Source organism: Gasterosteus aculeatus, chromosome 13 (genome assembly GCF_964276395.1).
Source record: "Gasterosteus aculeatus chromosome 13, fGasAcu3.hap1.1, whole genome shotgun sequence".
Classification (NCBI taxonomy): domain Eukaryota; kingdom Metazoa; phylum Chordata; class Actinopteri; order Perciformes; family Gasterosteidae; genus Gasterosteus; species Gasterosteus aculeatus.
In genome coordinates this window covers 23,465,756-23,478,083 of record NC_135701.1, presented here as the reverse complement: position 1 = coordinate 23,478,083, position 12,328 = coordinate 23,465,756, and the positions used below count along the sequence as shown (strand labels likewise).

At 46.3% G+C, this 12,328-nt stretch overlaps 1 protein-coding gene across 1 annotated transcript; it reads left to right on the top strand.

The window, feature by feature from the left end:
• The first annotated feature begins 1,458 nt into the window (after positions 1–1,458).
• LOC120830891 (disabled homolog 2-interacting protein) lies at positions 1,459–12,105 on the top strand. The gene is made up of 18 exons (XM_040195879.2): positions 1,459–1,781; positions 2,346–2,489; positions 2,580–2,752; positions 2,827–3,098; positions 3,169–3,377; positions 4,178–4,322; positions 4,957–5,101; positions 6,226–6,462; positions 6,598–6,787; positions 7,079–7,281; positions 8,525–8,616; positions 8,714–9,166; positions 9,240–9,514; positions 9,605–9,718; positions 9,796–9,918; positions 10,059–10,138; positions 10,296–10,383; positions 10,491–12,105. The coding sequence occupies exons 2-18, from the start codon at positions 2,424–2,426 to the stop codon at positions 10,659–10,661; spliced, it is 3,036 nt and encodes a 1,011-aa protein (XP_040051813.2). The 5' UTR covers positions 1,459–1,781; positions 2,346–2,423; the 3' UTR covers positions 10,662–12,105.
• The last annotated feature ends 223 nt before the right edge of the window (positions 12,106–12,328 follow it).

The window sequence follows — 12,328 nt, the reverse complement described above, 5'->3', positions numbered from 1 at the left end:
AGATAGAACCACCAACATATATAACCACCATCCGATAGAACCACCAACATATATATCCACCCTCAGATAGAACCACCAACATACGTATATAACCGCCATCAGATAGAACAACCAACATATATATCCACAATCAGATAGAACCACCAACATATATAACCACCATCAGATAGAACCACCAACATATGTATATAACCGCCATCAGATAGAACCACCAACATATATAACCACCATCAGATAGAACCATCAACATATATAACCACCATCAGATAGAACCACCAACATACGTATATAACCGCCATCAGATAGAACCACCAACATATATAACCACCATCAGATAGAACCACCAACATATATATCCACCATCAGATAGAACCACCAACATATATAACCATCATCAGATAGAACCACCAACATATATATCCACCATCAGATAGAACCACCAACATATATAACCACCATCAGATAGAACCACCAACATACGTATATAACCGCCATCAGATAGAACAACCAACATATATATCCACAATCAGATAGAACCACCAAAATATATAACCACCATCAGATAGAACCACCAACATATGTATATAACCGCCATCAGATAGAACCACCAACATATATAACCACCATCAGATAGAACCATCAACATATATAACCACCATCAGATAGAACCACCAACATACGTATATAACCGCCATCAGATAGAACCACCAACATATATAACCACCATCAGATAGAACCACCAACATATATATCCACCATCAGATAGAACCACCAACATATATAACCATCATCAGATAGAACCACCAACATATATATCCACCATCAGATAGAACCACCAACATATATAACCACCATCAGATAGAACCACCAACATACGTATATAACCGCCATCAGATAGAACCACCAACATATATAACCACCATCAGATAGAACCACCAACATATATATCCACCATCAGATAGAACCACCAACATATAGAACCACCATCAGATAGAACCACCAACATATATAACCACCATCAGATAGAAACACCAACATACGTATATAACCGCCATCAGATAGAACCACCAACATATATATCCACCATCAGATAGAACCACCAACATATATATCCACCATCAGATAGAACCACCAACATATATAACCATCATCAGATAGAACCACCAACATATATAACCACCATCAGATAGAACCACCAACATATATAACCACCATCAGATAGAACCACCAACATACGTATATAACTGCCATCAGATAGAACCACCAACATATATAACCACCATCAGATAGAACCACCAACATATATAACCACCATCAGATAGAACCACCAACATATATAACCACCATCAGATAGAACCACCAACATATATATTCACCATCACATAGAACCCCCAACATATATAATCACCATCAGATAGACCCACTTCAGTGTGCATGTTACACGCAGTATATGTTGGAGAAGAGGAGGATAGGAAGAGAGGAGAAGAGACGAGGAGGAGAAGACGGGAGGAGTAGAGGAAGTAGGGCAGTCTCGCTGCAGGGGAGGGGCCAGTGATGACAGAGAGAGCTGCTGAAGCTGCGTAGCATCGGTAGCAGCAAGCTAACAGAGAGACAGACAGGCAGACAGAGAGAGAGACAATCGACTGAACATCAGTAGGTTCTCCATCTTTCTTCTCTCCTCCTTTTCCTGCTGCTGTGTCTACTGCTGAAGAAGAACATGTATCCGTAACCCCCCGTCTCCTGTCCCCCCCTCCTCCTCCTCAGCATTCACAGGATGCTTGGTGAGTATCTGATCCTCTGCACAGCCTTTGTCCACTGAATAGTGTGTGTGTATGTGTGTGTGTGTGTGTGTGTGCGTGTCTGTGTGCACGTGCGTGTGCATGTTGGGCGGTTGGGGGTTGATGTCTTCAACCTGATTTGCATGACTATACATGCGTTTCTATGTGTGTGTGTGTGGGGGGGGGGGGGGGTTGTACACAGTCAGCCGTTAGCATGTAGCTAGGCTAGACACACAATGCTAGTCGACACGTTTAGGTAAACAAGGTTAGGAAGCAGCAGTACACACACAGACACACACAGACACCCATAGGAGGAACAACTGATCATCCTGCTGATGTGTGTGTGTGTGTGTGTGTGTGTTGTCCACCACCCTTCCTCCACCTATATGAAGCATCAGTCGGATATAAATTGTTCAGCATTATCACACCTTCATATTTTGGGTGCGGACGATGAAAAGTGAATGAAGGAATGAACAGATTCCAGGCCTGAACCATCTGTCACTTTGACTCTTTGCTCTTCTCTTAATAAAGAGTATACTGATGCCCTTGTTAAATTACCTCCTTCAGGCGTGTGATGCAGCAGCTTCGCTGTGGTAGCCAGGAGTCGTTGCTAAGCGCAGCTGTGTGTCATCTCTGGAGCTCAGGATGGACCAATCGGTGATCATCAAACCTGTTCACTCCTCCCTCCTGGGACAGGACTACTGCTTTGAGGTGTGGGCTCTCTAAGCTCACAATGGCAACCTGTATGTCCGCGTTGATCACCCGACCTCTGACCCTAACCTCTGCCCCCGTATCTCCTAGGTGACAACCTCGACAGGAACAAAGTGCTTCTCGTGCCGGTCGGCGGCAGAGAGGGATAAATGGATGGAGAACCTGAGGAGAGCCGTGCATCCCAACAAGGACAACAGCAGGAGGGTGGAGAACATCCTGACGGTGTGGGTCATTGAAGCCAAAGACCTGCCTGCAAAAAAAAGGTAGGGGGCATTACAGCCAGGAGTGTGCTACACCCATAGTCTACTACACCCACAGCTATATTTGTGTACTTCAGGTACTTCTGTGAGCTGTGTCTGGATGACTGTCTTTACGCCCGGACGTCCTGTAAGCTGAAGACAGACAACATATTTTGGGGAGAGCGCTTTGACTTCGGCAGCCTGCCCTCCGTCACCTCCATCACTCTTCATCTTTACAAAGACACCGACAGGAAGAGGAAGAAGGATAAGAGCAGCTACGTGGGGTTGGTCAATATCCCTGTTGCCATGGTGACCGGTAGACAGCTGGTGGAGAAGTGGTATTCGTTAAGCACGCCCAGCACCATCCGGGGTAGGTAGAACGTTACTAGTAATGACTCTTAAAGTCGCAAGGATGACGCTCACGCTGCTTCCTATTGCAGCAAAGTCATCTGTGCCGACGGTGCGAGTCAAAGCTCGCTACCAGAGCATCGTCATCCTGCCGATGGAACAGTACAAAGAGTTTGCAGAATACATTAGCTCCAACTACCTGCTGCTCTGCAACACTCTGGAGGCCTCCATCAGCCTGAGATCCAAGGAAGAGCTTGCTTCTGCACTGGTCCACATCTTGCACAGCACGGGGAAGGCCAAGGTAACCACGCCCACTGGCCATGACAACACCTCTGTACATGACACACCTACTTGGTATGACCCCACCCACTGCACGTCTCCACTCCCACTACCACCGAGTCATTTCTGTATATTCTGTTGTTCTGTGTCTGGGGGACACTTTTTGCGGGATTCGAATTGCTAAAGAAAGGACCTCCCAACATCTGTTCCTAACCACCATTCCTTGACCTCTGTGGAGAAGGTCACGGGGGCGAGGAAGGATGGTGAGGAGAGTTGATGAGGAGTTAGGAAAGGACGAGGCAGTGTGTAAGGGACTGACTCCACGTCCAAGCTGCTAGTTGTGATGGACGGAGACGCGTGACGTCAGTCTGCAGCGGCTACAAAGAAGCGTCTGAGATGCTTCACGTGTTGTTACAGTGTGAGTCGACACAAAGGAAAACGTCATCACACAATGATCCGTGTTTCTACGTCATCCTCATTCCTCCTGAAGGACGCGTCACCATCTAAATATTGTGGGACGTAATTATCTCCTTTCCTTGGTAAAGGACGCTCCGGTGGTTCCTATGCTAAAGGAGCTAAGCAAGGAAGCATTGAGGCTCCTTTCCTTAGCATTAGAGACTAGAACAGCTCCTATCATGGCGCCACTTCCACTACTTCACTTCATTTCACTCAGTGAGGAACCTTCCGAAGAACATCTGACATTCTGAATCAAGACGTTATCTCTCTGTTTAAAGTGTAAAAGTCTATTGGACCAAAGCAAAGATCCTCTAGCCAATGTAATGTTAGAGATTCCATCACATGACTCAAAGGAACTTTCTTTAGGACTTCTTGACGGACCTGATGATGTCGGAGGTGGACCGTTGCCGTGACAACGACCAGCTGATTTTCAGAGAGAACACGCTGGCAACAAAGAGCATTGAAGAATATCTGAAGCTGATTGGACAGAAGTACCTGCAGGACGCCCTTGGTAAACAAACATTACACAAAATACAAAAAGGGTGTTAACCAACACGCACATACGGGTACTCAATCTCTTAATGGAAAGACAGGTGAGTGAGACCGACTTGAGGAGTTCTTATTGCTATGTAAAGGTGTGTGGTTGTAATAGACGTTTATTGTTGTGATATGAAAGAACGAACGTGATCTAATTTGGACGCCCGCTTGTGGACATCTGGGAGGATTCAGCCAAACGACTTCTCTCGTTCTGGTGGATTTATGTGTCCGATCACAGGCGTTTGTCGGCTGGAAGAACAACCGACTAACATCAGGAAGAACGTTATGATTTATATTCCTTGTTACTTAAAGGAACGATTTCTATTGGCCCTAAACTGGCGTGGAGGAGGAGCAGGTCCTCTCGCCACAACACAAGATCCAATCACATGCAATGTGTGGTCTTCTAACATAATGAACAAAGCGTGAGTGTTGTGTGGTGCTTGGTGTGTCTCTAAGTCTCATCCTCATCAGACCTGCGGCGGCCTGGTTGGCTCTTTCTGCTTTGCCCTCTGACCTTGGACTCCTCAAGACAGTGACTCTCTAAATGAGCACTACGGAAGAGCTTTTGATTATCAGATATACAGGATTTTTTGTGTTTGTGTGTTCAGGTGAGTTCATTAAAGCTCTATACGAGTCAGATGAGAACTGTGAGGTCGACTCATCTCGCTGTGCGACCTCTGACCTCGCTGAGCATCAGGCCAACCTGAGGATGTGCTGTGAACTCGCCTTCTGCAAGATCCTTGACTCATACAGGTACACTGTATATACACTCTACTCATACTGTACACACAATGCACACACACTGTATATACACTCTACTTATACTGTACACACAATGCACACACACTGTATATACACTCTACTCACACTGTACACACAATGCACACACACTGTATATACACTCTACTCATACTGTACACACAATGCACACACACTGTATATACACTCTACTTATACTGTACACACAATGCACACACACTGTATATACACTCTACTCACACTGTACACACAATGCACACACACTGTATATACACTCTACTCATACTGTACACACAATGCACACACACTGTATATACACTCTACTCATACTGTACACACAATGCACACACACTGTATATACACTCTACTTATACTGTACACACAATGCACACACACTGTATATACACTCTACTCACACTGTACACACAATGCACACACACTGTATATACACTCTACTCACACTGTACACACAATGCACACACACTGTATATACACTCTACTTATACTGTACACACAATGCACACACACTGTATATACACTCTACTCACACTGTACACACAATGCACACACACTGTATATACACTCTACTTATACTGTACACACAATGCACACACACTGTATATACACTCTACTCACACTGTACACACAATGCACACACACTGTATATACACTCTACTCACACTGTACACACAATGCACACACACTGTATATACACTCTACTCACACTGTACACACAATGCACACACACTGTATATACACTCTACTTATACTGTACACACAATGCACACACACTGTATATACACTCTACTCATACTGTACACACAATGCACAGACACTGTATATACACTCTACTCACACTGTACACACAATGCACACACACTGTATATACACTCTACTCACACTGTACACACAATGCACACACACTGTGTACACACAATGTGCGTATTGTACACACAATGCACACACACTGTGTACACACAATGTGCGTATTGTACACACAATGCACACACACTGGACTAATACTGTACAAACTGCCACAAATGTAGACACACTGTACTCACATCTTACACACACTTGTATAAAACAAAGTTATTAGAGCCCCTCTGCCTCTAACGCAGGTTCTTCCCCCGGGAGCTGAAGGAGGTTTTTGCGTCATGGCGACAGGAATGCTGTAACCGGGGGCGACCAGACATCAGCGAGCGTCTCATCAGCGCCTCGTTGTTCCTGCGCTTCCTTTGTCCGGCTGTGATGTCACCATCACTGTTCGACCTCATGCAGGAATACCCCGACGAGCGTTCTGCCAGAACCCTGACCCTCATCGCCAAGGTCATCCAGAACCTGGCCAACTTCAGCAAGTGAGTCTCATATACTTTGTTTACCTGTAATTGTCACCTGCATGCGTACCTGTGCTTGTTACTTGTATCTATAGCTATTTCTTATAGCTATACGTGTACAGGGACACTGAAGGCGTTTCCTCTCACTGGTTGCAGGTTTGGGACTAAAGAAGAGTACATGCTGTTCATGAATGATTTTGTGGAGCGCCAGTGGAGCAGCATGCAACGTTTCCTGCAGGAGATCTCTAATCCTGATGGACTGAACCACACCGCCGGCTTCGATGGATACATCGACCTCGGCCGAGAGCTGTCCAGCCTACACACCCTGCTGGCTGAGCTGGATCAGGTAACACACCCGATCAGGTGACCCTCGGTCCTTACCTGATTGGACGCCCTCTCAAAAATGATAGACAACAAAGATGATTGGTCTCATTTCTATTCAGTATGAATCAAATACATACATGTCCGTCAGCAACCTTCAATGGCAGTAAGGCAATTCAAAATTGCAGTAATGGGAAAATGTCTGGTCGATAAGAATAACTTTATAACCAGAACATAGTCCACACATATATAGCTGGCGGACAGAAAATGTATTTGTGACAATCTGACACCTGTCTGTCTGTCTGTCTGTCTGCAGGCGTGCCTGTCGAAGCTCGGCCCTCTACCTCGGATAATCAGAGAGGTTTCAGTGGCGCTGGCTAACCCTGGGGGCGTGTCCATGTCGTCTCCAGAGCCTCAGCGTGTGGTTTCCCCGCCCCCACTGTCCCCGCCTCTCTCCCCTCCTCTTGCAGCGTGTAATCCCTCTATTGGCCTACAGGGCGGCGTTGGACTGGATGGAGGGTTAGTATCAAGCTTTCAGCTTGGTTCATGTCATATACAGACGCAAGCAACATTGTTTTAAAGGTTTTAAAGGTTAGTTCAGATTCACCAGTCACACAATAATAATGTAATAACAGCCTTTGATAGGACTGTAATAAGACACTCTAGAAATAACATACTGTTATTACACACTGTAATAACAACACTGTAGTATTAACACACTGTAATTACACACTGTAATAACAACACTGTAGTATTAACACACTGTTATTACACACTGTAATAACAACACCGTAGTATTAACACACTGTAATTACACACTGTAATAACAACACTGTAGTATTAACACACTGTTATTACACACTGTAATAACAACACCGTAGTATTAACACACTGTAATTACACACTGTAATAACAACACTGTAGTATTAACACACTGTAATAACAGCACTATAGTATTAACACAAAATAAAACAACTGTCAAGTCAGACAGGGTTTCATTACAACTAAAACAGATGAAAGGTAATTCCAAATAAAAGTAGTAAAACAGTAAAGTCGTATATACGGACAGTCTGGAAGGAAACAGGGCGGGGCTAATGTAACCAGCGGGGACAGGTGAGAATCTCGTTAGACAGCACCGCACTGACGGATGGATCAGATCTACAAAGCAGAGGCAGCCGGTAAGAGCGATGAACCCTCCCACAGCGGCGAGTCTTTGTATTGAAGCGCACGGCCAGTCCGGTTAGTGCGGCATTGTACGTCACGGGGATTGTAGCCCCCCGGTAATTAACTGTTGTCCAAACATTGGTTGATTGTCCGGGGACTACTTCTGTTTACTAACAGCATGTTGGTGGAAGCACAGTAAATTATGTTAACTGGCTTCAACTGACACTTAAATAAAATGAGGAAAAGGAAGAGTTGTTGGTCATTGAGGGAAATCCAGTTAGAATATTCAGGTAAATGCGTTAATTCTTATCAAGTGGGGAATCTCCACACGTTTATAAAAGGGGAACTTGACAACAACACTCTGCCGTAATAACACACTTGAAATAACTAATAATAACAAGCTGTAGTAACAACACACTCTTGTAATAACATACTATACAAACAAACTGTGAAAAGGGAAACTTTAATAACACAACGTAGTAATAACTAGTTTTAGTAATTACAGTGATGCATTTTTTTATCAAGTAACCTGTCTCATGAGTGTCTTCGTGTCTTTGTTTTTGTGTGTGTCTGTGCATGTATACGTGTGCGTGTGTAGTTTGGTAGACTTCACCAGACTTCCCTCTCCGACTCCAGAGAACAAAGACTTGTTCTTTGTCACCAAAGGATCCTGTCTACAGCCCACGTCAGGTGACCTCTGACCTCTATCCATGAGACCCAATCTCGGTCTGTGATCTTTGACCTCTGAATCTGACCTCTGGTGTTGTGCTGATGTCCCTTCCTGCAGGTCAGCAGGGCTCTCCGGCAGTGAGCTCGTCGTACTCTGAGCCCAATGAGAACGAGGCGGGTTTTGAGATGGCCAATGGGAGCAGGAGGGAGGGGCCTGATCTGACCAATGAGAGCCGCAGTCTGTCTCTGGTCGACTTGCAGGACTCTTCCCCGAGCGACGGCCTCGACGACGGCCAATGGCAGCTCAGGACGGGGCTCCTCCCCCTCTCCTTCCAGAACCCCGTGTATCACATGACTGCCACGTCGCCAAGGCAACCAATGGATGCCACGCCCTCGGACGGCTCGGCGGGTTCGCAGGGAAATCCCGAAGACAGAAACACCATTGCAACCAAACCAGCGTTTCTTACACAGATGTCTGTGGCGCTGGGCGGGGGGGAGAGGGTGTCGGCCATGTCCAGCAGCAGCAGTGGAGAAGAATACTCCCGACGAGCTTTGTCGGACACACTCACAGGTACGACAGGTGATTGGTCGCTTGTTCTTCAGCTGTTCTCTCCTGATGATGTCATCATGTTGTTGGCCCTCAGGTTGCCCCGCCCCATCTCGTCAGACCACCTCGGGTCCTCAGAGACGCATAGACCAGCCTCCTCCACCCTCCTGTGCTCCTCCAGGACCTCCTCGAGGTCGCACTCCTCCCAGCTTGCTGAGCGGCGGCGCAGGCATCATCCACCCTACTCGCCCTACCTCCGGGAGCATGATGTCATCGAGTCCCGATTGGCCGAGCAGTGGCCAGTCGCGACTTAGACAGACATCGTCGTCATCTAAGGGAGACAGCCCTGAGAAACAACGACCCACTGCCAAGGTGTTGCGCGCTGCCCTAACCATGGTAACCTACTCTGACCTTTAACCCCTCGCTACTGCTGTAACAGTGTGTAAATGTCTCTGTGCTCAGGCCCCTTCTCCATGTGCTTTGGACCGGACTGCCGCCTGGCTGCTCAACATGAACTCCGCCTCCTCCTACGGTGAGGCAGAGGATGATCGCCATGACGACGCCCTGGTAGAGAAGGTAAGAGACCACTGGTTCTACTGGTTCTACTGGTTCTACTGGCTCTGACTCTTGTGTGTGTGTGTGTGTGTGTGCAGTACCAGCAGGAGATTGCCTTGCTGCAGGAGAAGTTGCGAGTTGCAGCGATGAGGCAGGACGAGTGTGAGGCCCGACTGCTAGTCCAGGATCAGCAGAACCAGCGCATGCTACAGGAGTACCAGGTGTGTAACCTGAGACCTGATCCACCAGGAGTCACTCCTGCATTATCACTGGGAATGACTCGACCTCCCAGCTCTTTCAACATTCAAATACTGTAACTTCGTACTTGAGACTCGTGACTCTGTGTGTGTGTGTGTTTCAGGTGCGGTTGGAGGACACAGAGGGACGACTGAGGCGGTTGCAGGATGATAAAGATCTTCAGATGAACAGCATAATCAGCAGGTCTGTTTCCCCTGTCGGTCTCACTCACCTGTCCGTTTCACCTGTCTCTCTCCACTCACCTGTCCGTCTCACTCACCTACTCACCTGTCTGTCTCCCTTATCTATCCCTTTCTACTCACCTGTCTCTACTCACTGGTCTGACCTATGACCTTTGTAGGTTGATGGCAGTGGAGGAGGAGCTGAAGAAGGATCACTCTGACATGCAGGCTGTGGTGGACTCCAAACAGAAGATCATTGAGGCGCAGGTACCTTTCTATCTTTCTGTCTCGCAGGAGAAGAGGATATCCAGTCAGTGTTTTATTGTAATGAGCTGACCCCTTCTTGTCTGTCTCTCTGCCTGTCTGTCTCTCAGGAGAAGAGGATATCCAGTCTGGATGCAGCTAACAGTCGTCTGATGGCTGCTGTGACTCAACTGAAGGAGCGGTACGCAGTGACATCACAGAGGAACGGCCTGTCTCCAAGCAACGCCTCGTCTCTGCAGATCACAGAGAATGGTGAATTCCGGAACTCCGGCAACTGCTGAACAACCGGCTGCTCCTCTCTGATTGGTTCTCTAATCAACCAATCTCAAACCTGTCAATCAACTCTCACCTCGCAGAGTTGGACCTGACCTCCAAACTATTTCAACCCCTGATGCTAGGTTACCTTACAATGCATGTTTCCTTTTTGAATTTAGTCTGGCATCATCTCTGTTTTTTTGTGTTACTGTATCCTGAAACCTCCAACAAAGTGCACGCCTAACTCCACCTGTATGTGTCTCTGGACTAACTGGAACAACTCCACATGTACAATCTGGACTAACTGGAACAACTCCACCTGTATGTGTCTCTGGACTAACTGGAACACCACCACCTGTACATGTCTCTGGACTAACTGGAACCACTCCACATGCACAATCTGGACTAACTGGAACAACTCCACCTGTACATGTCTCTGGACTAACTGGAACACCTCCACCTGTACATGTCTCTGGACTACCTGGAACAACTCCACATGTACAATCTGGACTAACTGGAACAACTCCACCTGTACATGTCTCTGGACTACCTGGAACAGCTCCACCTGTACGTGTCTCTGGACTAACTGGAACACCTCCACCTGTACATGTCTCTGGACTACCTGGAACAACTCCACATGTACAATCTGGACTAACTGGAACAACTCCACCTGTACATGTCTCTGGACTAACTGGAACAGCTCCACATGTACATGTCTCTGGACAAACTGGAACAGCTCCACATGTACAATCTGGACTAACTGGAGCAACTCCACCTGTACATGTCTCTGGACTAACTGGAGCAACTCCACCTGTACATGTCTCTGGACTACCTGGAACAACTCCACCTGTACATGTCTCTGGACTACCTGGAACAACTCCACCTGTACATGTCTCTGGACTACCTGGAACAACTCCACCTGTACATGGCGCTAGAATAACTGGTTTAACTGGACTAACTCGAACAACCCCACCTTCATATGGCTTTGGTTTAACCATAATAACGCTTTATATAAAGCTTGGGTCCAAGTGTTGTTGTCACTCTGTCTGTATATGGCTCAGGTGTTTATTTTAAAGTTACATTTTAAAGAGATGGCACAAAAATTGTGAATATATTCATCATTTCTAGGCTCTCTGTATAGACTTTGTCTTAAAGAAACAGTAAGACACTTTGGAGGAGCTGTGGAACCCAGGAACTGTTAGCCTTACTCAATGTCTTGGTCGCTCTGGGCTTCCGTACTTCAGAGAATTTGACGTCAGTTTGTATTTCAGCTTATTTACTTATTTTAATGTTAACATAAGATTTGTTGTAAAACAGTAATCACTAGAAATTGTGATGAATAGTTTGTGATGACACAAACATCTGCTGTCCTGAGTTCAAGTGACCTCTACGGATCTTTAATGTGGCTTCTATCTCCGTTTTTGTTCATTATTTTCAAGAGATGCTCCAATAAACTATTAATATACCAAACTGTTGGCAACTATGGCAATGAACCACAACTCACACACATCCATCCAGACAGGTGCTATGCATCACAACAAACCACAGATATAAACAGAAAGTAATGTCACTCTGTTTCATGGTTCCAGCCGTGTCTGCCGATGTCACCATTCTGATTTCATCCAATTTGCTTGTGGACGCAGAAATCCCCTCTACTACACTAGCCACATAGCATGCCACCACACTATGTGTG